General features: G+C 43.4%; 5 protein-coding genes across 9 annotated transcripts; 2 read left to right on the top strand and 3 right to left on the bottom strand.

Annotated features, from left to right (window-relative positions):
* Window positions 1–675: 675 nt before the first annotated feature.
* LOC117860903 (U1 snRNP-associated protein usp106) lies at window positions 676–5,709 on the top strand. Of its 3 annotated transcripts, XM_034744331.2 has the most exons (13): window positions 678–982; window positions 1,124–1,176; window positions 1,860–2,028; window positions 2,108–2,171; window positions 3,004–3,083; window positions 3,194–3,350; window positions 3,499–3,560; window positions 3,641–3,700; window positions 4,051–4,109; window positions 4,405–4,486; window positions 4,631–4,680; window positions 4,790–5,020; window positions 5,341–5,709. In XM_034744331.2, the coding sequence occupies exons 1-13, from the start codon at window positions 836–838 to the stop codon at window positions 5,366–5,368; spliced, it is 1,242 nt and encodes a 413-aa protein (XP_034600222.1). In that variant the 5' UTR covers window positions 678–835; the 3' UTR covers window positions 5,369–5,709. The 3 variants fall into 3 exon arrangements, with proteins under 3 accessions (XP_072149982.1, XP_072149979.1, XP_034600222.1); XM_072293881.1 differs by lacking the exons at window positions 4,631–4,680; window positions 4,790–5,020; window positions 5,341–5,709 and adding an exon at window positions 4,224–4,269 and having other exon boundaries at window positions 676–982; window positions 4,405–4,487; XM_072293878.1 differs by lacking the exons at window positions 4,631–4,680; window positions 4,790–5,020; window positions 5,341–5,709 and adding an exon at window positions 4,221–4,269 and having other exon boundaries at window positions 676–982; window positions 4,405–4,487.
* A 275-nt stretch (window positions 5,710–5,984) lies between these two features.
* On the bottom strand, window positions 5,985–9,608 carry LOC117860890 (uncharacterized). Of its 2 annotated transcripts, none has more exons than XM_034744315.2 (6): window positions 9,350–9,608; window positions 9,168–9,242; window positions 8,678–8,711; window positions 6,563–8,117; window positions 6,362–6,455; window positions 5,985–6,285 (listed from the first exon to the last, which is right to left on the bottom strand). In XM_034744315.2, exons 1-6 carry the CDS (start codon window positions 9,427–9,429, stop codon window positions 6,252–6,254), a joined length of 1,872 nt encoding a protein of 623 aa, XP_034600206.1. In that variant the 5' UTR covers window positions 9,430–9,608; the 3' UTR covers window positions 5,985–6,251. The 2 variants fall into 2 exon arrangements, with proteins under 2 accessions (XP_034600206.1, XP_034600214.1); XM_034744323.2 differs by having other exon boundaries at window positions 8,865–9,242; window positions 9,350–9,424.
* A 441-nt stretch (window positions 9,609–10,049) lies between these two features.
* LOC117860912 (chitinase 6) lies at window positions 10,050–11,071 on the bottom strand. The gene has a single exon (XM_034744343.2). It carries the CDS (start codon window positions 11,001–11,003, stop codon window positions 10,185–10,187), a length of 819 nt encoding a protein of 272 aa, XP_034600234.1. The 5' UTR covers window positions 11,004–11,071; the 3' UTR covers window positions 10,050–10,184.
* Window positions 11,072–14,592: 3,521 nt separating this feature from the next.
* Window positions 14,593–18,871, top strand: LOC117860883 (uncharacterized). Its single transcript, XM_034744303.2, has 4 exons — window positions 14,593–14,786; window positions 16,487–16,759; window positions 17,762–17,998; window positions 18,325–18,871. Exons 2-4 carry the CDS (start codon window positions 16,529–16,531, stop codon window positions 18,598–18,600), a joined length of 744 nt encoding a protein of 247 aa, XP_034600194.1. The 5' UTR covers window positions 14,593–14,786; window positions 16,487–16,528; the 3' UTR covers window positions 18,601–18,871.
* A 338-nt stretch (window positions 18,872–19,209) lies between these two features.
* On the bottom strand, window positions 19,210–23,332 carry LOC117860871 (uncharacterized). Of its 2 annotated transcripts, none has more exons than XM_034744281.2 (13): window positions 23,171–23,332; window positions 22,710–23,070; window positions 21,936–22,122; window positions 21,607–21,841; window positions 21,465–21,533; window positions 21,257–21,358; window positions 21,053–21,093; window positions 20,710–20,843; window positions 20,574–20,637; window positions 20,352–20,454; window positions 20,165–20,283; window positions 19,657–19,682; window positions 19,210–19,569 (listed from the first exon to the last, which is right to left on the bottom strand). In XM_034744281.2, the coding sequence occupies exons 1-13, from the start codon at window positions 23,202–23,204 to the stop codon at window positions 19,467–19,469; spliced, it is 1,578 nt and encodes a 525-aa protein (XP_034600172.1). In that variant the 5' UTR covers window positions 23,205–23,332; the 3' UTR covers window positions 19,210–19,466. The 2 variants fall into 2 exon arrangements, with proteins under 2 accessions (XP_034600172.1, XP_034600181.1); XM_034744290.2 differs by having other exon boundaries at window positions 20,358–20,454.
* Window positions 23,333–26,552: the final 3,220 nt, after the last annotated feature.

Here is a 26,552-nt window from a genome sequence, read left to right as displayed (position 1 = left end):
GGCCATCAGACGTAGGCCATAGCTTATTATTATGGTTACTGCACTAGGACCAACAGAACCTGGAGAAACTATAAACATAGTCACATGTGCCCACGAAACCCATAATGCCACTGCCAGAAATTTATGTTAAATCAAAAGAGGAATCATTTAGCCAAGCATAGCATACAGGAAGGAGGCGGAATTATATAGTCGTCCAAGTGTCGGACCCGATTTGCGTCGCGGTCGCGGAGACTCTCCCTCTCGTATTTCGACCCGGCTCCGACTCTTCTTCCCGATCTTTCGTTACTCTTCTCTCTCTGCTTCAGAGAATGGGCCAAAGGCCCAGAGGTGTCGGCCCATGGGAATTATAATTGAAACTTTCACGTGTGTTTGGACTCTGGATCATTACATGAAACTTGCAAAGGCCCAGAGGTCATTACTTGATGAGGATGAGGAAAAACTCGATCCTCAGGATATCAACAGCTAAGTGTAAATAATAACGAGATTTATTATGCTTCGTAGAATTTCTTCTGGGGAAGCAATAGTCTATTGGTCCTTTAATTTCTTTTATTATAATCTGGTTACCCCTTAAAAGATACTCCTATTTGGCCATTGGCCGGCCAAAATTTTCTGTAACTACTCACTCTCTAGCGGCATCCAGTACGTTCCAAGTTTCCAACCCAACCATCTCATCTCGTTTCAAAAAAAAAAAAAAAACAACCATCTCGTCTCCCTCCTCTCCCAATTCCCTATCTCCAAACGATCCCTTCCCTCGCCGCCGCCGTCTCGTCTCGCCCCCCTCGCAAGCGAAAACCCTAGGTTAGGGGACGGGAGCCCCGCCCCGCGCCGCGGCGCCATGGACGCCATCCGGAAGCAGCTCGACCAGCTCATGGGCGCCAACCGCAACGGCGACGTGCGGGAGGTCAGCCGCAAGTTCTACGACCGCGACGTCTGCCGCCTCTACCTCGCCGGCCTCTGCCCCCACGACCTCTTCCAGCTCACCGTGAGTGCCCTGGTTTCCCTCACTCCCCCCATGCCGGCTCGATTCCATTCCCGCGCTGATCTGGAACGTTCGACTCGATCCGTGTTCTCGCGCGGTTCCTGGGTCTTGGTGATGATTTCTTTTTTATGGTTGTGTTTGCAGAAGATGGACATGGGGCCGTGCCCGAAGCTGCACTCGCTGCAACTGCGCAAAGAGTATCCTTCCAAGTCCAGAGTTACTTTATTTTATTTATTTATAGTTTGTGGAGGTTAGTTTTCAAGTGACATTTGGTGTGTGAAGACTCAGCGCCTAGCGATTCAGAATATTAAATGTCGGTTCATCCCTTTTTTTTTTTTGTCTGCCTAATTGCTTAGAGTACTTGATTGGTATGTCTGAGGTGATGGTGAAGTGAATTGGACATGTCTAATGGGTTTGATGTAAGTTTGCAATGTCGCCTGAGTGGCTGTACATGTGATGCGATGCTACTGCAAGATTGTTTGGATCTTTGTGACTTTCATGATGATTGAGATAAAGCATAAAATCTTTTGGTATTTATTATACTTTACTAAGAGCATTGTGTCGGAGTAGCTTCATATTTGCGATGATTTGGGCATACCAATTGCTTTATGGATGATTCGGAATCAAGAGTCCTGTTACTCAACAATGTGAACAAATAATCAAATATTAGTGACTTGGCTTCTCAGGGTTGTTTTGATGCATTCCCTGAGGCCCGGCCCAGCACTGAAGTTTCTATTTTTCCTAAGGCATGCCCAAGTCTTCTTTTAATTATCGTCATTTTGCATACATAGATTGTCCCCTATTACCATTTGTTTGTTAGCTGTGTGTCCATAATTGGGTGCCATTACTCTGTTCTATGTCTTCCTTAGTGTGGTATTAGATATGAGGAAGCCAAAGCCAAGGGTACAGATAACTATGACCGTGAATTGGAAGAAACAATTGAACGACTTATTGTTGAGTGTGAAAGGAAGATTCAGAGAGCCCTTAAGCGCTTGGAGGAGGACGATGCTAAGGCAGCCATTGCTATATCTGTCACTGAGGTTACACAGGTACATTCTTATTTCACTTTTGTCCCCATCTATTAATTTTGATTGTTCAGTTGAAATATATGTGTGCCTGCAAATGCAGACTAAAGAAGTAATGGAGTTATCCAAACAAATTAGGCAGAAGATGAAGGATATCGATGCTTTTGGTAAGTTTGGCCAATACCCTTGTGCTTTCTTATAGGTTTCATCATAGCTTCAACTGTAATCAAGTAGAGATGTGTACCGATGCATATGATTTTGCATTGGCTCTGTTGTATGCTTCTTGTTGGCATGTTTATGAGGACAGGTTGATAGTAGCATGTTTTTTCTTCTTTTCCCTGAGTTAGCCTTGTCTATTTTTATATTTTTCACGTGACAATTGTTCGGTAACAGGAAATTATGTTGTGTTCTGGCATCCATGATTTGTTTCTTTTAGTGTTTTGCATATTTGGTCATAAACTATGTACGGCAATAACCTAATTAACCACTTGTTTTGATGCATTCCTGCACTGCTGAAAATTTACTTTTTGCTTAACCTCATTTGACAATAAAGTATATACAAAATAACATAAAATGTATTTAGAAAGATCCTTAGGACATGCACTGTCTTCTCAACACTGGAGGTATGGAAGTTTTATATGAACTATCAAGCTTCCTTAAATGCTTTGACCTTCTCTATTGACTCATCTAGTAATTTTCTTGTGATTGTGCCTATAGAGGTAATAGTGGACTAAACTATTTCAATGGAATGAAATGAACCTGTCCTTGTTTAGGAATATTTTTCTTGTTCTGCTATTATTATTTAGGTTACTCTTGGCGTTCCTTTTGTGTTGAAGCAAATTATTTGAACCCCACCCACCCATCCCACCTACCCAAACCTTCAGACATTCTTGAACTATAAATAATATCATGCTAAATTCTTTACCTTGGTGTATGATCTGCATTTATGTGTATTCATACTTTGCTAACATTCACTACATATAACCATGTGTACTATAGATCTTGAGGGTAACACAGAGGGAAAAATTCGGGCCACTGAAGAACTTGACAAGCTAAAAGAACAGAGGGCCGAAGAGCAGGTATTTTCAGATACCTGAATTTCTTACCAGACTCTTGTTTTGGTACTGATTCTTTACTATTTAAAGTTTACATTTTTATCTGGGTTTTGTTGCTGGTTATATTATTTCAGGCAAAGATGTTACTCGAGGCTTTCAACAAAGATCGTGCCTCTTTAATAAATTCTATTCAAAATGCCACTCAAACAACTACACCTGTCCCCCCTGCTGCTCCAGATGCGCGGACACAAGAAATGATAAATGAGAAACTGAAAAAGGCAGAAGAACTAGGTATTTGCCTTTTGTTCTTTAATTCCCAATAGTTTTCTCCCTTAGCGTCAAAATGCAAATCTCTGGTCATTGACATTTGGCTATCCTCCCTTCATCTCCTTGAGTATATGATGAGGTACTAGTGATATCTTAATTTTATGTTAAACAGGTGAGAGTGGAATGATTGATGAAGCTCAAAAATTGTTGGATGAGGCAGAAGCGCTGAAGAAGGTTGGTGTTTTCTTTTAATATTTAACTTTTTGTTGGAATTCTATCAGCTGACTGGGATTTTTCTTGTCATTTCTAACCAGCTGAGTGCCCGGCCACAGTCTGTTCCAGACTCTTCAAAAATGACAGCTCATGTCCAGATTGTAAGTTTGGTGTGAACTTTCCTTGCTAAAAAAAGTCATTTCTATTTTAGTTCTGTTCTGAATCCATATAAACTCTGGAGGGTGTGGTGTGAGAACTGAGAAGAGGGAGGGGGTCCTTGTATGACACTTTTCTTCTCCTATTAATATAATGATGCACAGCTCTCCTGGAGGGGAAAAAAAGTTGTTCAGAATCCCTTTCATGTATATGATAGGAGTTTTTTTTGGGTAGTATAGTATTGTTTACGGTTTACCTGATTAAGATCTTTTGCATGTTAAATTATGTTTTGCATATTCTTGGCGTTGTTATTTTGTCTCACTGTTAATGATTTCCATTTTTTATTTTTGTTTAGACTGACCAAAAGTTGCGCCTATGTGACATATGTGGAGCATTCTTGAGCGTATATGACAGGTATAAATTCTTATTTAGCCTCTCGACAGATTTGTTCTACTAGGACCATGTATAGTTTGGGGTTTCCAGTCCTTCAGCTTTTGACAGACACGTGTACCTCCTTTTCACCAGCAGGCTTTTGGGCCCACTTTTACGAGGATTACTTTTGCAGCTAAAGAATGTGCGTTTTTATTATATATGTATTCTTATCATGCGGACTAGTTTCTAAGGTTTTAATAATTATCAGAAACTTCTGCTATACATGATAACATTATTTACAGTTGCCAGCATAGCTAACTTCTCTCCTGCCAAACAGTGACCGCCGTCTGGCAGATCATTTTGGAGGGAAACTTCATATGGGTTATATGCTCATACGTGAGAGATTATCTGAACTGCAGGTTAGTTGTATATCATGTGATCTTCTGAGTGAGGCTTAGTCGGATTTCGCTAACTTTACTGAATTCGATCAGTTTTATTAGTACTTGGTGGTTTTTATGTGAAAGCGTGACAGGATCTTGCTTCTGTTCCTTTTATATGTGCAGGAAGAAAAGAACAAAAAGCGGAAGTTAGACCGACCTGAGTATGACAGAAGGTGATAATTTTTCATCTCCTTTTAAAGCCTCATTGGTATCAACTTAGTATGTCTATTAATGATAGTGCTTATAGTCTTAAGAACTTGACCTAATAAACTGAAACACCAGGTCCAGGGAGAGGAGTGGGGAACGTGAGAGGGCTTCAAGCAGGGATCACCGCAGAGGAGACCGCAGCAGCAGCCGTGACAGGGATTATGACCGCAGAAGAAGCCACGATCGCTATCATGACAGGGAAAGAGAGAGAGAATCTGGTCGATCTCGTAGTTATGATTCAAGGAGCCACCGCAGGTCACGTTCACGTTCCCCAAGGGGAAGTTCTAGGGATTATGATCGATATGGGTATGTTTGCTTCTACTCTAGTTAGGATGTAAAATTGGAACAAAAGATGGCTGCTATTTTAATTCTCTATTTAGTGTGGTAACATTGCTTGCGTTTAAACAATACTAGATTGCTTCTACTCTAGTTAGCATGTAAAATTGGAACTCCCAGATGAATATTACAACTTCAGTGGTTTACTTTACTAGGGTCACTATGTAAGATACCTAGATAAGTAAAATTGCATCACTAGGTTATGCACTGCAGTTTCATGTGGGAAAAGAAATTTATATAACTCGTGTTTTTGGCAAATGCATCTGACTTTTTTTTGCATCTCTTTGCAGGCGTCACGAACGTCGAGATCGGTACTAGATGCAAGAAACCTTGTCGAAGTTTAGGGTTTACCCTACCCTCGGTGTTCCTGCTGGGGAATTCAAGAGAGGGTTTAGGTGACTACCCCGTGACTGGAAGGCATCAACTCTTCATATGCATTGCATTATAACCAAGGGATAGGATCTGACATAATCAATGTGCTATTATCATGTAAACAGATTGTGTTGTCATGTTTTGGTGCGCACTCAAATTATGCTAAGCCCCTCGCCAAATCTGTCAGTTATTCAACGCAGGTGATTTCTGAGGTGGGACTTGTAACAACTACAGTACCACTGTAGAAGTTGCAGTGCCTGTGGTATATAAATTTATATTCTGGTCAAGGCTGTTCTAATTTCTGAAGGGGAGAATTCAAACTCCCAGTTTTAAATATGTTAGATTACTAGTTACTGCGACCACGTGCGTGCTTCCGAGTAAACTAAATCGTGGTGATGATTAGATTGAAATACCTAGTTGCACCCAGGCATAAAAATGGGGAAGCATTTTTCATACAGCTGATGCATTGATGAGCCTATCATCTAGGTGATTTCATTTCAATCATTAAATCGCGGGTTATATCGAGTAGTGTATGTAGCCGAATTGGTTACATGGACTGCCATTGCTTGAACTTTGCCTCACATTCATATTTCCGATGACCGGGTACAAAATTTCCGTTGCAGGAATAACTTGTACAGGTAACGGAAATCCTCCTGGTAGCATTCTGGATGCCCAAAAGCTTGCCACAAATGGAAAGTACTACTAGGCACATGAAACAAGTGCCTACTAATCACAGAACTTACAGGCCTGATCACGTTTTCTAAACAAAATTGAAAAATTATGGGGGCCATTTGTGCCATTGCAGGTCGTTCTCACGGTGCTTGCTAGCTCAGCTCATTAGCCTCTTGACTTTGTCTATGCAACTGCACGAATGCAAGGTATTAAAATCATAGAACGTGATTGCGCAGAAGAGGGATAAAGGCAAAGGATAGACCAAACCTTTTTGGCAAATTAGGCAACACACGTTCCACAGCATGAGTAAAAATGTCACCTTCTAGATTCTCTGTCGAATTCACAGGCTCTTTATCATCATCTAGCAAAGGCAACAAGAAACCCATCAGTTTACAGAGGGACTACAACCTACAACACATAAACCCACATGATAAAACCAGAAAGGTTTGATAATGGTTCGCAATGTACCTTGGGGACTTTGAGAAACCAATCCACTTCCAAGATGGCTTCTAGAGGGTTCATCCACTTCATTCACGAGCAACCATTTATCTAAAATCTGCCCAATAAGCTTATGGGCCACTATTGATGTTTCATCGCAGATCCCATTAATCTCTGAACATCTTGACTCTTTCAAGTGGCTAACATTAACAGACTTCTCTGCATAGGGCCCCATCCCACTGCCAGCAGCTTCATTGCCACTATAATGCCCAATGCCTCCAGAATCTTCAGTTCTTAGACATGGTTTACTAAGCATCTCTTCTGATTTGGGACCAGAATCCTCAGCTCCAGAGACATTATGCATATCTCCGACAGTTTCGCTCCAACAACACTCTCTCACAAGATCAGTGCCTATATTACTGGAACAACAAGGCTCTTGCATCGGCTGCTGCACGGAGCTTAAATTGAAGTAATTGGTCCCAGAAAGTATGAAATCATTATCCTCATTGCAGCTATCATTCCCTAAGCTAATCAACTCTTCACCACATGAACATTCTTCTACACAACAATGTGCTAAAGCTTGGAGATGACTGCTTAAGTTCAAGACAGCATCTACCTCGACCTCCTTCCTCTTTTCTGTTAACACAACTTGCTGGTGTCCACAAGTCCGATTTATAAAGGCTATGGCTTGGAGGGCCTCATCTGGTAAACTACCTTCATCACATTCAAACAAACAATCTGTCAAGTAGTTCCTCAAGGCTGCTTTTAAATGTGTCCTTTCAACTTTAGAATCTTGATCCAGGATGGGGCGCAACAATTTTCGCTTGTCATGTCTGAGTTTTGGAAGTGACCAAAGAGCATTCAGGATATCATTCTGCAATGATATCGTTTCTTTTGTAAAGGGGAAGAACTCTGATTGTGAAATATCCACACTTCTCAACTTTTGCTTCTTATATAGGTTCGCTACTGACATTGCCTTTGCTAAATTCTTTGGCAGGTAATTACCTTCTTCAAGCTCTGTTAGAATCTTGTTGCATCTTTTCCTCACTATTTCGATAATATGCCCTCTATTGGAAGAGCGAGCAACAAACCCAAATTTTGGGGTACATGATTTTTCTCTAATCTTCCTATTCATTGCAACAAGAGGTTGCATGGGCATTTCATCAAGTCCATCCAAAGCATGATGGATAGCTGACAAAAGTTGCGGTGAAACAGGTGTGACAAGCCTCACAGAACCAGATCGATAGCTGCATGGATTTCTAAAAATATAGAATAACTCTTTGTGATCCAATTTTGCCAAGTAACTTGGAAGGTGAGATTCTACAATCTTTTCCATTGCCAGCCTAGTCTTGTCAAAACTGAACTTGTTACGGGTGACAATGCAAGCCACTGATTGAAGTGTTTCATAGGTTAGTTTGCTTATTGTGCTCTGAATAATACCCAGATATTCTGGACCAAACGGTTCATTTTCCTTTTTCTGTAAGTCAAAAAGCCGGAGACCATCCTGAACTATGTGATGGGTATAGCCATTGGACTCCGAACTCAAACTTTTTTCCATGCTAGCTCTCACTTTCTCGCAAGATATCTGAAAAGAAATTGGTTCCCACTAAGTTCACATTTATGATATGAACTGAAATGATGCAACAGAAATCGCTGTTACATTAACTGGCGAAACGGGAAAGCGATAAATGGTTTCTCAAAATGATTGTAGGTTCATTGCAAAGTAAGGAAAATTTCTATAACAATAATAACCCTAAAAAATATCCTAGAGTAATGCAATTAAATGGAACCGTGTTCAGAACATGGTGATGAACCGTACAGAGTACGAGAGTACCATGTATGTAAGTTCTTAACAGGACACTAGAATATGCTCTTCCGTAAGTTTTAAGCAATATATATTCATCAAAATTACTCCTTTGAGTACACACCAAACTTGTTGAGTAAAATTTATGCACGAATATATGGAATATTGATTACTTCACATATTACAAGGATTTAAATAAGTGGGTATCCAGCTAATGGACTTAAGGGGTGAAACCAAATGAATACATAGTACATGAGCCGTGCGTTGATGTTAGCAAGAATAGTAAAAGAAACTTTTTAAGGTATATATATATAGTTATTGCTGAAGTACCAAACACTTACTTCTCCACTCCTGATATATGACTCAGGCAAGTACCTGTATAAGCAGAGAAAGTTAGCAATCAGACTTTTTATAGCCACTACGTACACAGTAATCATTGTTTTATTTTTGGAGAACGGAAATTAGGGAAACAGAATTTTGTATGGAAACATTTCAGAGCAAGATAGAGGCCATCACCCCAGCTGTTACCATTTAGCAAAATCATTCACTTTTTTCAGAAGTATGTAGCATTTCTTGGGCATCCGCAATGCAACGAGTGCTTAAGAAACAAGAAACACGATGATTCATCAGACACAAAAACACGCTTGAGCTAACATACCACCCAAATCGGTCTTAGCCCTGTATCAGCTAAATCAAAACTCACTGTACTATCAAAAATCTTCAGTTCAGCTGGAGCAATAACACGCTACGCTCAGAGAACATAATCAAGGGACCAAGAAAAGGCCTCAAATAGAACACTACTCTCGTCCCCAAAGGTCGGCGCACACTTACGCCTCGTCCAAAAACTTCGGTCGCTTCACACGACTGCTGCAACCACCCGGCTTGAGGATCATCGACTCCAGCCACCTGCAAATTAAGAGGCCCAGAATCTTACACAAAGGGTGGGAAAACGAAAATTGCATTCCACGGCAACAATTGATGGGAGGTGCCCCGGAAGGAGAAACCGCACCGACCTCCGCTTCTTGTCGACGAGGGATTCCTGACTCGAAACTAGCGAGCAAAGTTCCTCTGCATCCTCGAAAGTGAACTCCATCACCAACGCTCGAGATAGCGCGCGGAGGGAGGAGGACTAGCTGCCGCTGATAGCGGGCGCTCGGTGACGCGGGCGGCAGGTCGCGGAGCTAGGCGGCCGGTAGCCCGGGACTCCGGAGAGCGTAGGTGGCGGCCGTGTCGGGTCGAAGGAGCTGGAGCCAGCAGCTGGGGGGGGGGGGGGGGGGGGGGGGGGGCTCACGCGAGCCGACCGGCCGCCGTCACGGCCAGGTTTGCCTGCCGCGGTGGGGGCGGCGCCGGCGCACGCACGGGGCGGGGGGGCAGGCCAGACGGCTCCAAGCTCCAAACACCGTGTGGTGAAAGCCCGTTGGGCTTCCCGATCCTTGCCGCCGAAAGGATAAGAGCCCAAGTATTAGCGGTCGATTAATTGGGCCAGTCCAACAAACTACGCGTGGGTTTCAGGCTTTCTTTCAGCTGAGCACCCCTCTCTATTTTTTTTGTTTTCCTTTTTCAAACGAGTCTGTTTTTTTTATAAAAAAAAAACTAAACGAGTCTGTTCGGGGTTTCACTTTCACCACAAGGCAATTGCCCTCCTTTTTCAGCTGCGCAGGAAGATTTCCAGTTGTGCGGTCGGATTAAGATTGCCATGATGTGAACAGCTCGTGCAAACCAAAATTATTTTTCCGAATATTATGAATCAGAACGGCGCACGCTATGCATGCCTAGCTTGTTCACGCCTCACACCACGCACATGACATTTCACACCACCAAATCGAAACATCCACCCATCCAGCCGAATCAGCAGGTGAGGTTGCTCCCCGGGTCGACGCCGAAGTCCTGGCAGAACTGCTTGTAGTAGCCGACGCGGCTGTTGACGGCGGTGGGGTTCTTGCCGCCGCACTCGAGCGCGCCGTTGATGGCCCGGATGGTGGCGCCGAACCCTCCGCCGGAGGCGAGTAGGGGCTCGTGCACGTTGTTCATCCAGTACCAGAGCGCCGCCCGGAACGCGACGACGGCGCTGCGCGCCACCGCGTCGGGGTCGCCGAGCCCGTCGAAGCCGATGCTCTGCCCCGCCGGCCCGTAGTTGTAGTTCCACGAGATCTGCAGCGGGCCCCGCCCGTAGTACCCCTTCCCTGCCTGGCACGGCCACTCCGCGTTGCCCGCGTCGCAGTAGTTCTTGCTCGGCCCGTCGATCTCGTTGACGTAGCAGAACCTGATGGTCTCGTGGTTGGCGTTGCCGAAGAAGGCGGCGATCTCGCGCCTGGAGTCGTCGGCGGTGCCGGTGCGGCCGAACGACGGGTAGTAGCCGGCGGCGGCGAGGAAGGCGTCGCGGGTGTAGAACCCCTTGGCCTCGCAGCCGGCGGCGGCCTGCGCGAGGAGGGCGTCGAAGAAGGCCGGCGTGACGATGCTGGCCACGGACACGTTGTTGGTGGCCGGCATGTTGCAGGGGCCCGACTGGCACCCCGTGCCGCAGTAGTCATTGCCCGTGCCGCAGAACCCGAACCGGCTGCAGCAAAGCCCCGTGGCGCACCCGCACTTCTGCGCCGACGCCGGCGTGGCTGCAGCGACGGCCAGGACGACCAGGAGCAGCGCCGCCGCCGCGAGCTTAGCTGCCATGGCCGTGTGGACGGAGCGACGACTGGTTGAGTTGGTGAGTGATGGACTGATGGTGAGTTACAAGGTGGGTTGGGGCCGGGTTTTATAGAGATGGATTGGAGAGGATGATGCATGGATCAGATTATTGGGTCGTCTTTGACCCGTGCGATCGTGTCCAAACCCAACGAGGGCCAAGTCAACAACAGGCCAGAGCGATTCTCTTCACATTTTGATATGGGAAACGGGGCGTCGAGGCCAACCAAGTCGGCACCCGCACGTTGCGGAATTGGTGTCAAGTGAAGAGTGAACCGCGTCGACCTGTGTGGGGTTGAACTTGGAAGAACGCCGCCGCTGCCTCATTGTTGGTAGATAGGGCATGATAGCTGACTGCGCTACGCGAAGATTTCCTTTTTTTTTTTCCTTTATTAAGAACACGAGCTTTCATCGTGTCACTCTCCCAGCACGCTAGAGAAGAACGGTACGCTGTAGATGTGCGTCGGTCCTGCGCAGCCCCTTTTCTATGCGGCTTGGCGTAATGATCGTGGAGAAATGAAGAAACTCAAAGCAATTTCCGTGCCTGCTGCTCAGCTGTCACGTTCGTTTTCAGTGGCGCGCCTGCAACCAGATCCAGGTCCGGAAAGGGTCCTCCATTCTCTCTTTCGCAAGGTTCACCGTAAGCCCGACAGGCTGACGTCTCTCCTTTTGAGTGAGGGCCGGTGCCCCCACCCCACCCCAACACACACAGATAGAGAGAGTGAGAAAGAGAGAAAAAAGTTGGACAATCACCGCACTAAGGTGGTGTTTGATACCCTATGCTAAAGTTTAGCACATGTCACATCGGATGTTTGATGCTAATTAGGAGTATTAAACATAGGCTAATTACAAAACTAATTGCACAGATGGAGTCTAATTCGCGAGACGAATCTATTAAGCCTAATTAGTCCATGATTTGACAATGTAGTGCTGCAGTAACCATTTGCTAATGATGGATTAATTAGACTTAATAGATTCATCTCGCGAAATAGCATAGGGGTTCTGCAATTTGTTTTATAATTAGCTCATGTTTAGTCCTCCTAATTAGCATCCGAACATCTGATGTGATACTGCTAAAGTTTAGCACCTAGTATCCAAACACTGCTAAGTGTCATCCCTGTATCACCCGCTGAGAAGGTCAAACACCGCTGCATTTTGGTTGCCATCAACGCCTTGTTTAGTCCCCATTTTTCCTAACTTTGGCACTGCGCAAAAAGAAGATTTCCTATCACATCAAACTTACGGTACATACATGGAGTACTAAATGTAGACGAAATCAAAAACTAATTGCACAGTTTTGTTGTACTTTGCGAGATGAATCTTTTGAGCCTAATTAGTCAATGTTTGGACAATAATTCACAAATACAAACGAAATGCTACAGTTGCGCATTTATGGCAAAATGTAAACTTTACCACTTCCAATTTGAGAACTAAACAAGGCCCGAGTAGGGGGTGTCGGTGTCGTTGAAGCTGTTTGTTTTGTGCAATTTGAGGACAAGAACTACCCAGAGGTGCTTGTTCAAGCCGTCACTTCTGGAAAACGTTGAAGAGAGTGCTTGACTGCTCGTGCAAGTAGTTCTCTCTGTGCGTCGACAATAGTTTCTACGGGTCAAAGGAGAAAAGACGATGGGGTACGCCCACCGAGTCAAAGTCAACCCCATCACGGTTGACGAAAAAGAGGCCCAACCAGCTCCAGTCGTTCGATTCCGGAAACCTATCCATCTTCCGGAAGATAGAGCCTTCTAGTGTTTACAATTCGTGCAAGTAATGAGATTCATCAAATCTACATTAAACTTAAACCCTAGCTCCCTTTACTTCCTTCCCTACCTGCACCGCCTCGCCGGTCGTCAGAGAAGAAGGTTGGATTCAACTTTTTTTTTTAACGGCGAGAGTCAGAGAAGAAGGTTGGATTCAACTTTTTTTTTTAAAAAATGTTGGTGCAACTTTTTTTCGAAAAATGTTGGATTCAACTTTTTCTAGAGAAATGTTGGCTCAACTTTTTTCGAATAAACATTAGTTCAACTTTTTTGAAGAAACGTTGGTTCAACTTTTTTTTTCCGAAGAAATATTGGTTCAACTTTTTTTCCAAAGAAATATTGCTTCAACTTTTTGAAAAAAATACTGGTTGGATAATATTTTTTATTTAACATTTTTTCAGTGGACCATCATCAAATAGGAGGGTTGAGGAAGAAGGTGAAGAAGAAAAAGATAAGGTTGAGATGGATTTTGGTGGGCTGGAAATTTCAACTCGTATCTTTGCACAGCATGCGCACGGCCGGACCCGTCGATGTCATTTGACACGACAGGCACCGACAAGTTGACGTCAGGGGTCGGAGTCTGCTGCCTCTCTGCCAGCTGTGAGCTGTCGTTTCGGCGCACGCCGCGGTGGAATTGAATCGGTCAGAGCAGCAGCAGGTCTCCTATTTCTCCTGCACCATGCGTACTTCTCCGCCCGCCGCCGGGAGCCCCGGGGTCGTCGGCCGGGTGTCTGCTGAGCCCCCCCTCAAGGCTTGATCGTTTACTGCTCTGAACTTGTGCCGTAACACGCCGTGCACGGTGCATCTTGGCTTATCGTAATTGTCCGAGTTCAATTGGTGCTCGTCACAGCTTTTGAGACGACGACGACGACGTTTGGATTTGTTTTGACGGCACGTCTGCACGTCGGGGAAATCTGACAGAGGCATGGAGCTACAATCTCACGAGCTTTTGAAGTGAAAATTTTGTAAAAAAATCAAAACGAGCTTGCAGAGTTCTGCCACGCCAACGAGATCAACGGGTCCGACAAGAACTAGGTGAAAAGCTGAAATGACTGATTTGTTGTGAGAGAAAAATACTATTTGGTAGCTGATAAGGCGGCTGAATAAGCTGAAGCGAATAGGCCTACTGCAGCCGGGGCAGGGCTACTACGGGTGCGGCCCGCTACAGGTCTCGTGGAACTACAACTACGGGCCGGTGGGCGCGGAGCATCGGCTTCATTCGACAGGCTGCACGACCCCGGCGCTGTGGTCGCGTTCCAGGGTGCTGCGCTCTGGTACTGGATGAGCTACGTGCACGAGGCCGTCATCTCCGGAAGTCCGGCCGAGGGCTCGGCGCCGTCAATGGCGCGTGCTAGTGTGCGACGGCAAGAACCCCGCCGCCATCCGCATCCGCGTCGGGTATGGTATTACCTGCAGTTCTGCCAGCAGCTCGTCGTCGACCCCGGCAGCAAGGCGCTTGTCTTTTGATACTACGTAGTTTATATATGCTTCGATCGTAGATAAAGATGGTAATGGATCATGACTTTTATACCTCCTTCGTGATCTAATTCAGCCATAATTTTATTTTTAAGTTTAAAATCATATATTATTATGGATCGAATTTTTAAATTTGCTAAGTTAAATTAGAGGATATTCACCCTTAATTACAGTAGACTTCTGTCTTCCCGGTGTGTTGAAATGTTGATTTAGATCTTTTAAAACCATGATCGCCTAGTGGCTGACCTTCCGTGATAGCAGACGATTGGGCTTCATGCAACAGCTAATGGGCCGTTTCTTGCCGGGCTGTGCGATACAGTAGATTTCTATCTTCCCCGTAGACGCGGATATGAGGAGCCCAGACTGGAGCAAGCATTGCGACGTCATCCATCCGCCACGCCAGGAGGCGAGCCACCTCGGAGGAGGAAGGAATCCTCCGCCTCCGCTCGTCTTCCTCCTCGTTCCCCTCCGCGTCTCCTCTTCTGGAATCGGATTGGTGCAGAGAGTAATCGGCGCTTGGGACTGATTCCTCTTGTTGGTATGGAACCCTAACTCGCTTTCTTGCTTCGTTCGATTCTAGGTGAGAGATGGGTGTTTCGACTGCGCGAGCTACCAAATCGAAATCTTCCATTCTTTCCCGCAGTTGGTCGATTCGATTTGGTTGTTGGGTTGGGCTTCCTTGGTTGCCCACACAGCCATACGAAATTGGTCACGACCAAATTGGAGCGAAGAAGATTTGTTTGATTGTCACCGTGTATGGTAAAATCTTTTGCAGATTGGTTAGGTTGTTTTTGGTTCAGCCCGAATGAGAGAATTTTCTCTTCTTCCTATGTTATCGATATTCGCTGTGTTTGAGTTCTTTTTTGTCTCTCTTAATTGTGATTCATGATAAGATGGAGGGAAATTTCGACATTAGGAGAGAGCACTCCATGGCTTAAGTATGTGTTGTGTTGATGTACTGTACTTATATATGTGAAAGCTGTGTTTTATTTGCGCTCAGCAGCCCATGATCAAGTTGAGACAAGAGAATGAAGTGCCTTACCAACACCCTGGCAAATTAAGGGGGAAAAACACTTCCCGGCAAAAATTGTGACTAGAAATGAATGAACCAGCCAAAATTGGCTTGGACATGCTAAATTTTGTTAGTTGCCAATATCTAAAAATGAATGAACCAGCCAAAATTGCCTTGGGCAAGATTGATCTCAGTGGATCGGTAGGTCATAAGACCAAGGCAGGTGTAGATTGTTTTAGGCATATTCTGTCTGCTTTGCTTGTTTTAGGCATATTGCTAAGTTTACCGCTATCCGCTTTGCAGATGCCCACTTTCTACTAATGTCATTCCTATTTGGAACATAAGATGGTTGGTATCTTTTTTTATACTCGCGTAGCAATGTGCATTTGGCAACTAATTTAGAATTACTCGTGATGCTTCCTCTGTTGAAATTTTTTATTTTATTTAGATTAGTCGTGTGGATTTCCTTCAAGTATAATTTAGGTTGCGTACATTGTCTCCAGCTTTTGGTTGAGTGGCAGTCAAGATGTCTTAGGGTACTCAGGTTTATTATACAGAACAGGTTCCCTCATACAATGTCTGGTAGTGGTTGTGCTTGCGCATGAGCATCAAGGATGAAAGTTCATACTGTTTCTTCGAAGGCTGGAGACATCGAATTGAATCTTGTCATTGGTTGGCTTACTGACGGATGCCCAGAAAAGTTCTATTTTGTGATGCACCATGAATGCAATTTTTTTCCATCTTGAGGAGGTAGAGAACCAAATAGGGTCATGCACTTCGTTAATTGTATAACTGAAAGAGATAATCATTGCCTTATTTTTTAAAGTAGGAAAATGGTCTTAATCTTGACTAACTGGTTGGAGTTTTTTCTAAAATCTTATTATACGCCTGATGACATTTGAGCTTATTAGATTGTAAAAATATGCACTTGAGGAGGTAGAGAACCAAATAGGGTCATGCACTTCGTTAATTGTATAACTGAAAGAGATAATCATTGCCTGATTTTTTTAAGTAGGAAAATGATCTTAATCTTGACTAACTGGTTGGAGTTTTTTTTAAAATTTTATTATATGCCCGATGACATTTGAGATTATTAGATTGTAAAAATATGCATTAGATTGTGCTGTTATCTTATTTAATAATAATTGGTAATTTGCTCCTTTTGAGGCATTTGCATTTTTATTAGCCTAATTTAACAAGTTATTGCACTTGATGCGAACCTACAGGTTTGGCTCTTGTTAATTTAACTATTCAAGAAGCAGGAAAGAATGAGCTACTTCCAAACTACAACTTGCAAGCCTCATTGTGGGCTCATTGTGAACAGGCCTATAGCAGGTCTTGGGAGCACCAGTCAGTATCCCATATGTTCACATGCTCTTGGATTTCGCAAGCTGCAACAGAAAGTGTACCCAAGACTAGTTCTCATTGCTGCTAGCCAGAAAAGGCTTACTCCTGTTTGCGCCTTAAGTGGAAAGGGAAACCCTGACAGTGCTGATGACGTAAGTAGCTTCTATGACTTTCCTTTTATGCTTGATATTTCTTATCATGCAAAGATATGTAGCTGTGTCGCTTTTATGATATGATTCAAGGGCTGTTCGATATGACATATGATAGTGGTCTTATAGTGGCTTTGCTTGCCAATTACCGAAATTTTGGCCATGCACTTTGTTCAAGCCCATTTTTTTGGTAGGTTTATCAATTTGAACAGGGATGATGTTTTGTTGGTGTCATAGTTTTTGGTGGGTGCTTGTGGTCATTTTTTTTTATCTTTTTGTCATTTGGGCGTTTTTGTGCTGCAACCATTTTCATGTTTTGATAAAATGATAGGCAGTTCTCCTGCGTGTTCGAGAAAATAAAATTATGGACGCCAGTAATTCACTCCACATTGCTGATCTAAAGAAAACATTGCTAAGATTTGGCTGGATTACTTCTTTTTAATAATTTTATTTGCATGTGACATATGGCCATACTGTGCGCTTAGATATTTGATAAATTGAACTACATTATGATGTATTTGGTGGATCGAAACAAACTTGCTCTTGTCTCGCATTAGAATATTTTCGTACTCCTTTAGGTAGAATATTTTTGCTGTTTATTATAAGTTGTAATCTGCTAGGTTGACTTAATGAAAATTCTGTTTGCTTGATTGTGCTATGTACTGATACTGATATTCGATGTTGGAACTCTCGATCACTTAAATTATGAAGTCCATCTGATGCAAATCATATTCAATGGAACTTTGCCTAGGCGAATCTGGAAACTGCTTTTTTACTACAACACTATTACAGAAGTTAGACCATGCATTCTATGTAAGGGAATGGTATTGAATTCAAACACAGATCAACGTGAACATTGGGGTACAGCTGGCTTGGTCAAGAAACCAAAACATGTAGGAAGGTTTCTGTCCCGGAAACCTGCATTTTCATACATTTGGTTTCTGTCAACAGTGTGCACTTACTTTTCTGAACAGGTTGGTGAACTTGTATGTTGCTTTGTTGCAGCCTTTAATGGAATCTTTGAAGAAAGCTATGGCTGATGCAAAAAAGCCTCGCCCCATACAAGACTTGCTGAAAGAGCAGATGGCTAAGCTGAGAGAACAAGCGTCAGGTGGAGGTGGAGGGAATGGAAATCGACGTGGAGGCAGTGGTGGTTCTGGTGGCCCAGAAGATGAATCGTTCAAAGAAACATTGGACGAAATAGTCCAAGTTATCTTAGCCACTGTTTCTTTCATACTTGTGGTAATTTTATTCTTTTCTTCCTCCTGCCATTCCTGGAAAGACTCATTTGATAAGTTAGTACTGGACATGATGGGCTGCCGAAATAATCTTGCTTATGAATAGGATCCATCGGCTTCATGCTTTTATGATTTCTTGCTTGTGCATGTGATTCTTTGAGTACAAAATGGTTATAGCCCCCTTTTCTGACATGAATTACCTTACAATTTTATGTATAATCAGATGTTACAAAACTCAAATATACGCATTTGTGGTTGTCAGGTCCTGATTATAAACATAAATTATCCAGGATGCCCATTAAATCACACTGTATTTTTCTTATGGTGCAGTACATCCATATAATCAGAGGGGAGGAGCTTTACCGTCTTGCCAGGGACTACACCAGATATCTCGTCACTGGTAAGAGGACTGCCCGACTGAAGCGTGCGATGCAAAAATGGCACAACTTCTCTGAGAGGTTCATGCAGAAGGAAGACTCAGAAGAGGACCCATACGACAGACCAGCTGCTTCAAAACCAACATGGTGGCAACAGCCGCAAAAGTTCGTCCATCTTATGGAGGAGCTTTGCAGGGGAAACTGGCGTCCACATGCCCAGGAATCTTAACTCGGGTGTTCCAGCACCTTTGTTTTTTGACCCATTGCAGAATGCAGAATAGGGGTGGGCAAATACTTGGTTGCATGGCTGTTTCGACGAGTTGTTAGATGTCCTTGTCACCTGGAGCAATGAGTTTTTTGGTTCTTTGACGCGGATGTTGTCTCTGATTTGTTAAGTATGACGGGAAGCTTAGTCAGTTCTTGGAAATTTTGTAGTTGATGAGACTGCTTATTTGATACCATAATATGCAAATCAGAAGTTGGTGATAGCTTCTTGTGCATCTGATCGACCACATCTCCTTGTGCCTTGACCCTTCGTATGGGCAATTTGATGGATTATCGATATTATAAGTCGGCTGAAAAGCTGAAACGGCTGATTTGTTGCGAAAGAAAAATACTGTTCGGTGGCTGATAAGCTGAAGCTAGCAGCTAGCAAGGTGGTATTATCGGTGGCTGATAAGCTGAAGCTAGCAAGGTGGTATTATGTCATATTTTTCTGATAACGTTTGCCGTGCCATTGACCATGACATGTATACTATTACTGGACATTCGTATAAAACTATCATTACCTTGCCCGTGAAGCCCAAGTTTTTAACCAGCAGCGACATTTCCAAAGCAATAATCATAAATTGTGCTCTTCAAACTATATCATCCCCCGAACAAAAGAATGAGAACGTTAACCAGATAGCCTCACTACTATCCGATATGGTTCAAAATTCGCCAGAGTTTGTGACAAACTATGATCAGTTTCATAGATAGTGTAAACATGAATACATACACGAGACAAACAGCCGTTTCAGCAGATTGAAAGAAATTATTTGTTCACTGTATGAGTCACGCTCGGTGGCTGAAAATTCTCGGAACAGAATCAGCAGATCAGCTTTCATCAGCAGGAGAGCCCGACGCTTCAGCAGCCTTTTTCTCCTTCTGTTTCTCTCTGCGCTTCTTGTTTCTCAACGCATTCTTGCTCATCTCTCCCCTGTTCCATCATATCAAGGCCAGTGGGTTATTTTTAGGGGTAAACAACAACATAAGAACAGAGTAAATGCGACTTGAAGAAACTGACCCTGCAGGAGCAAGTCCGCCAAAAAGCTGCCAAAAAAAAAGTAATGAGTCAATTTATAATGTTGGACAATGATTTTTTTTTTCACAACAGCATGAACAATGACTGGTAGCATTGCAAAGTGGTGCAAAATGAAAAAAAAGGATATTAACTGAACACAAATAATAAAATTTTTAAGTGGAAACCAGTTGCAGGTTTCTGCATGGATGTCCATTACTAGATTTATTAGGTATGATACTCATTCCTTAATTATATCTGTTGGCACTGTGGCGACAAGGAATTACATGGCAATAGACCAAATGTTTGAATCCCACCAAGCCTGGCAGAAACCAATTTGAAAGCATGGCAGTGTGCTTGTATACGAGTATACAGAAGCAGAAGTGAGCAAGGTAATTAAGGTTGGGTCAGCTCAGTGGTGCAAACAAGAAATGGGTCTGCAAGTTCTGTGATCACAAGCCCAACAAATTTGAAATACTATAATATTCTCTCGCAGATACATATACAGATATACCTTATTCTGAACTTCTGCAGAACCTTTTGCATGAGGTGGACGGTATGCTGTAGGTTTTGACGCTGTACTAACAGGGGCCTTGCTTGATGTTTGTGCCGATTTGGAACCTTGTGCTGAAGCTGTAAAATAAGTCAAGATCAGATATCAAATTGATCAGAACATACTAACAAGGAAGCTGAGAGAATACCAGAACCTTGCTTCTTTGTTTCTTCAATCCTTAAGCTGCTCAAAGATGTTGTCAGGTCAGCAATGTCCCCAAATCTTTCAGGTGCTTCAGGCTTCCAATCAGCCTAATTGGTTAAAAATAATGATCATGAATGTGTGGCAGTTCAACGTTTTGCTACGACAGTGTTGGACCAAAATCAAAGAAACTAGAAAGCGTAACAACTACACGGTTATGCTGAGATACCTGATACAGCCTTTCAAACATCTTCTTAAACTGCAAAGATCCATTGTGGTCAAATATTTTTATCCTGCAACAGGAGTCTCATTCAGTAAAGGTGCTAAACTGTTTCCATTAGATGCCAGAGATGCAGTAAATGTACCCATTGTCTATTTGGAGTCTTGGAGCTGTTGTAGCAGTCATAAAGTGACGACCATCAGGGGACCATTCACTTGTAACAGAACATTCTGCCTTTGTTTTCGCAACCAATTTCTTTTCTGAATAATCCCAGAATGCCTGGGCAGAAAATAATCAAATACCCAATGAGTTACAATGCAACTAGATAGCTTACAGACAAGCATGTTTGTTTTTGCTTTTGTAGTTTCTTCTCTACCAAATTACAGGTTACGAAGATGATAAGGGACTTATTTCCTCATTCAAAGTAAATCTGAAATTTTCAGAGTGAAGGTTAATGCTTAAAAAATCTGTTTAGTGTAGAAATATACCATATCACCAGGCAAATTACCAAATCCTGCTAACACGATAACTGGTAGAGACAATGAGGTCAAGGATGTCAATGAAGCACGAGGTTTTGTAAAATGTATATGGCTTAGCCCAACTTTCATACTAGATAAGACTAAATATACCCACACCCATTATCAAACTAGAACACACAGCAACACTGACTGGTCAAATTATTCTTAGGATACATCGTCCTTTGGGGTTCCATCTTATGGTATTGTAAGGTCCTTCACCAAGCTCAAGAAGAGGGTTGCACTTTTTGTTGAATATTGTTGCCTTGGCCGGCATAACTGAGATGAAGTTAAGGAGCACTTAAAAAGGACAAAGGGAACAGAAAAGGTTAAACATTACACTGAAATTCTACATTGCATAAAAACACAGTAAATGCATGGATACATCCGTAAACCACCGCAAATTCAGAGCCCGAAGAAGACCACTGCACATCATGCACTGGCCCATCCTTTTCTGCCAATACACAGTAGGGTCAGAGACCAGAAATTAAAGGAAAAATCTTGTCACAACCTAAGCAAGAACTTACTAAGAGGAACGATTCCTTCAAAGGCCCTGTCAGTTGTCAAGTAGTTCAACTTAGTTTCACCATAGTAACTCTGGTTGGTTTTATCTACATCAGCCTGAGCAAGAACAAGTAGTCCAGTAGACCCCTTGTTCCAGTGTAATTGAACAGTGGAACACCGAAAAAAGCTCCTGCGAGCAACAGCTTGATTTTGTGCATCCTTGTTGCAAGAAAATATCTGAACACTGGCTGGAACACCCTACATGAAATCAAAGAGAGAAATATCTGTGAGCTTGCGAAACTAGTATGCGGAAACAGTCTAATTACCTAAATAAAAACGTAACAACTCGGACCTTAGCCTCTGGGACAAATCCAGCAACATGAGATCCTGGAGCAGTTGCTAGCTGCATTGCAGCTATGCCAGGCATTCTTATCCTACTCAAAACCCCTTTTGTGAAATCTTTTGGATCAAAGAACTGTATCTCATTAGGCATCATCCGGCAACCGACTGACTCATCCGCAGAAAACTGGATCATTGGCCTGTGAGTGCAACCAGCATGTCATGCATCATAGAAAAATGCACCTCAAGCTTACCCATCTCCAGTTGAGGTTTTTCCCCTATCTCATGTGCAGCTAATGAAGAATTGATATAAATACCAAGAGGTATGTTAGCATGTCAAATACAGGAACCAGGATAAAAAAGACTAGTCAGTACCCAATGAAATTACTAAGGGTTGGATTGGATGCTAGGAGATATTTCTATCGTCTTCAATTCAGTGAAAATCTGGTTCTTTTTACCAGTGTTCCAAAGAAACGCCATCGATTTGATAAGAACAACCGGCGATAGATTATTTACAACAGCTCAAGAGTTGATACGCAGCTAACATATCACAACAATGATGCTAACAAAGGATTGCAAGAGCAAATGTGCAGAATGTAGTTAACAAGAAAGCACCTATCATGGTAGCAAGCAGCTGCTACATATCAACATCTGTACAGATCACTATGTGTTTAATTTAACTTAATTTAATTATGTGTTTATTTGACATGGCTTCACAAGCAAAATCAAGCATCAAAGTTCGTGCGGCATAATTTATAAGTACCACCAGGGCTCAAGTAACACGAACCAGGTGGCCTTAGACATGCTTTTCTGGTAGTGTTGGTAGAGAGCGACGGCGGTGTCGACGTGCCAGACCGTGACATTCTTCTCCTGCGGCGAGGACGACTTCTGGAAGGTCTGCAGATACGCCCCCGTCGGCGACAGCGCGGCGGCGAGGAGGCCCGGGAGCTCGAAGCGCCTGACGACGGCGAGCGTGCGGCAGTCGTAAACAGTGGCCGAGGCTGAGGCCACCGTCGCGAGGAGGCGGGCACCGTCGGCAGAGAAGGAGGTGGCGCTGCACGCCGTCTTGGGGATCCTATGCGTTGGGCTGGTGGTTCCCGGCGGGTAGGGCGGGCCGGACCACAGCGTGAAGCCGTCGGGCTCGCGCACTGCGGGGTTGGAGCATTCCGTCAGACGAGCGGTGCGCAAACACAAGATAATACGGGGAAAACGCGGCGAGGAGACAGACGGGGTGGGGGAGGAGGGTACCTAGGATCTCGAGGGCAGGCGGTAGAGACGCCATGGCCGAGCACGCGACGGGTCCTCTGCAACCGCCGGCGAGATGACGAGCACCGTGGCGGGCGGCGGCGGCGGCGGCGCGGGACGGAGAGGTTGGGGACGGTGTCGAGCCGATGTGGGGTGATGTCAATGGGAGGGCTTTGCTAGTGTAACTGACAGGTGGGGCTAATCTTGTGGGCCGTCGTTGTCAGTGTTCTGGGAACGTGCTCCGGTAATTTGGGCTAGATTTCAACAGTGACGGTTCCATGCGACCCAAGCCCATTATGGAAGCCCGGCCACGGCCAGCCACAAACCAAGTTGCAATTGGTTCTACTGGGCCAGTGGCTTGACACACACTCACACACACACCCCCTAGAAAGAGAAAAGAAATCCTAAAATTAAAGTAAATTTTATCCAAGAAAGAAGAGAAAACATTCGGCTAACATAAATTAAGAAGATAAAATATTCTCCTAAAAAATAGTGAAAAGAGTTCACCTCAAAAAAGGAAGAAAAAATGATCCTTAAAAATAAGTACGAATACTACTAAAATCCCTAAAAAGGGAGTAGGAAAGCAAACCATGGTGCTGAATGCATAAAAAATTATAATATAACCTGGTGCTCCGAACAAGCAAGTGATAAAATGTAGTACGACTCTCGTCTCGTGGTCAGTGTCTTAGACTCTTAGGCCAGTCTCCGCTGAAGTTTCGTGCTCACGTCACATCAGCAAAACTGCTAACTTGACAGGCTATTTATTTATAAGGAGAGAAGAGAATTTATAAGGAGAGAAGAGAGGGAAGTTTCATCCCATGATATGAGGAGAGAGGAGAGGGAAGTTTCATCCTACGAAATCCACTTGACACAGTTACCAAGTCCCATGAAATCCAATAAAACTTGCACTGAGCATGTTATTATTTCATGGCATGACACATTTTATCATAAGGCACGCAAAAATTAAATAATTTAGGCTACCTGTGAAACTGTGCAATGAAACTATGCATTGAGAGTGACAGTTTCATTCAATTGAAAAGCAGACATGGCACTCTCGGTAGTTGTGCGATGAAACCCTACACTGAGACTGGTCTTAGTTGTAGGCCTACCACTGGGTATTCATACCCTCTCCCCAAATTCACACCCACTTTAATTGGGAAGGGTACGGGTAGAAAATTATAAAGCCATTAGAAATGGGGAGGGAGGGTACAATTAATCAATTGGATATGTATATATATGTAGTACAGAATTAATTATCCATTGGATATGGGTAGGATTGTGGAGGGTAAGGACAGATAATAATTATTTGGATATGGGTGTGAATTAAAAGTGAGTTTGCCTACATAATTATTTTGATTTGGGTGTGAATAAAAAGTGGGTTTGCTCACACCCTTCCAGTGGCAGGCCTACCTAGTTGCGTGCACCGTTTCATCATATGAAAAATGAAGAGAAAACGATCCTATGGAACTATGGAAAATTGAAGAAACTTTGTAGGATTACATGCCCATAAGAAAATTTCCACGGAGCTATTTGGAAGAAATCATTAAGCCTCTCGGATCCCAATACAATTCCGGAACAACTTGTTCCGTGGGATTTCTAACTCGAGGCCAACCTCTTAGGAAACGCAAAATCTTTATGTGTCCATCTGTTTTCTTATTTATATGTTTTTCTCATTTTATCCAAACGGCCTCCTGCACTTGGCACGTTCGTCTGCTGGGCTCAAACAAAGCCGCCGCACCTGGTTGCCGAGCCACTGTTTCAGAGTTGTTCCCCCCGATTGCACACTTTCTATCTCGCGCCGACTAATCCTCTGTTCCTGCAAACTCGCATAGTTGCACGTAAGCCTTTCTGCACTTCAGTCAACAGGAAAAAGGCCATCAAATCAAAAGAAACACGGTCGGCATTCCATAATCCACGGTCCTCTCCACATCATCACCAGTTCATCGGATGTCAGAAGTAGTGCGGAGTCGGATGTCAGAAGTAGTGCGGAGTCGGATGTCAGAAATAGTGCGGAGTCGGCTTACGTGTAGCTCTACACAGACTATTGGCTACGGTTGACAATTGCACATGCATGCAATATATTCTAGTGCGTTGAATGAGCCAACCACAGAATAAGATGATACCTCGTACCTTATAAGCTATAAAAATTACGTATAGATCTTAGAATCGATTTGTACCGTGTTAAACTTGATAGATTAGTCGGACATCCTATTATAAGCATCGGATAATCCGCGTTCAATTATCGGATAATCCATATTTATCGGATTTTGCTATACCATATCCTACCCTGCATCTGCATATAATTGGATTCGGATTATCCATATCCACATGAATATAAGAAACTCTTCTCCGTATCCACAAAATTCGGATTTGGATAGGGTCAGATGCAGAAATTATCCTCACCACTTTCACCCCTACTTGCGTGTCAATCAAACATCAAATCGTTCCTGAGCAAGGTTAGACAAGGAGTAGCAAGGTACCAAGCAGCCCCATAATCTCTCAAGACGTTTATACGTTGTGCGTGCATAAATAGAGATGAGTATTTGTGGGTGTTTGTAAGATTATGCTACAAGATATATTAATGAATACAGAAAATGTCTTACCTGCCTACTTCTCCTACATCTGTAGACAAGAGAAACGAAACTCCAAATGTGCGAGAAACTGACCTAACGGTGCAGTAACAACGTTATAATTTTCTCCAACTCGCCGTGTCACGCTCTCCGCCCCACTTGGGCGCCGCATTAGAATAAGAACAGTGATGGTGTGGCACAGTGGCAGCCTTTAGCTTTACCGAACTAACATCTGGGACCTCTGCAGAAAAACCCCATCCACAAGCTGAGAGCAACTTGGCATTGCGGAATGATGATAATGTGCTCGCGACCTTTTCCGAGGGAAACGGGGGGCTTTTTTTTCCGTTGACGTAGGTGCTTTATCTAACAAACTAACTGCTTGTTCGGCAAACAAAATGCAAGTCCACAACCCTTTTGATGCCTATGGAAAATAACAGATGAGAGCAATCCAAAACATACATGTACTGTCTAGAAAAGAAATAGCATGGATAAATGTGTAGAACAAACGAAAGTATGAATTTGTCCACCAAAACGTTCTGGATATATGGATGCTAGCCAGCAGCTACTCCCTCCGTTCCAAATTATAAGTCATTCCAACTTTTTTGGAGAGTCAAACATTTTTATGTTTGACTAAAATTATAGAGAAAATCACAAAAGTTTATAGCACCGAATAGATATACTATGAAAATATATTTAATGAAGAAACTAATGGTACCTATTTGATATCATGAATGTTAGCACTTTATTGTATAAATTTGGTCAAATTTGAGATGCTTTGACTCTCCAAGAAAGTTGAAATGACTTGTAATTTGGAA

This window comes from Setaria viridis, chromosome 1, assembly GCF_005286985.2.
Source record: "Setaria viridis chromosome 1, Setaria_viridis_v4.0, whole genome shotgun sequence".
NCBI classification, from domain to species: domain Eukaryota; kingdom Viridiplantae; phylum Streptophyta; class Magnoliopsida; order Poales; family Poaceae; genus Setaria; species Setaria viridis.
The sequence above is the reverse complement of the archived record's forward strand: the minus strand, read 5'-3'. Positions and strand labels throughout refer to the sequence as shown.

Bases quoted from the DNA above. Each gene is read 5' to 3' on its own strand.
- LOC117860912 (XM_034744343.2), bottom strand. From the start codon at position 11,003: ATGGCAGCTAAGCTCGCGGCGGCGGCGCTGCTCCTGGTCGTCCTGGCC.
- LOC117860903 (XM_034744331.2), top strand. From the start codon at position 836: ATGGACGCCATCCGGAAGCAGCTCGACCAGCTCATGGGCGCCAACCGC. The intron at 983-1,123 runs GTGAGTGCCCTG...TTGTGTTTGCAG, and splicing joins ACGACCTCTTCCAGCTCACC to AAGATGGACATGGGGCCGTG. The intron at 2,029-2,107 runs GTACATTCTTAT...CTGCAAATGCAG, and splicing joins CTGTCACTGAGGTTACACAG to ACTAAAGAAGTAATGGAGTT.
- LOC117860871 (XM_034744281.2), bottom strand. From the start codon at position 23,204: ATGGCGTCTCTACCGCCTGCCCTCGAGATCCTAG. The intron at 23,071-23,170 runs GTACCCTCCTCC...CCAACCCCGCAG, and splicing joins GCCTGCCCTCGAGATCCTAG to TGCGCGAGCCCGACGGCTTC. The intron at 20,455-20,573 runs GTATCTCAGCAT...TTAACCAATTAG, and splicing joins TGTTTGAAAGGCTGTATCAG to GCTGATTGGAAGCCTGAAGC.
- LOC117860890 (XM_034744315.2), bottom strand. From the start codon at position 9,429: ATGGAGTTCACTTTCGAGGATGCAGAGGAACTTTGCTCGCTAGTTTCG. The intron at 9,243-9,349 runs GTCGGTGCGGTT...CTTAATTTGCAG, and splicing joins CTCGTCGACAAGAAGCGGAG to GTGGCTGGAGTCGATGATCC. The intron at 8,712-9,167 runs GTAAGTGTGCGC...CTGCTTATACAG, and splicing joins CCGAAGTTTTTGGACGAGGC to GTACTTGCCTGAGTCATATA.
- LOC117860883 (XM_034744303.2), top strand. From the start codon at position 16,529: ATGAGCTACTTCCAAACTACAACTTGCAAGCCTCATTGTGGGCTCATT. The intron at 16,760-17,761 runs GTAAGTAGCTTC...GCTTTGTTGCAG, and splicing joins ACCCTGACAGTGCTGATGAC to CCTTTAATGGAATCTTTGAA. The intron at 17,999-18,324 runs GTAATTTTATTC...CTTATGGTGCAG, and splicing joins CTGTTTCTTTCATACTTGTG to TACATCCATATAATCAGAGG.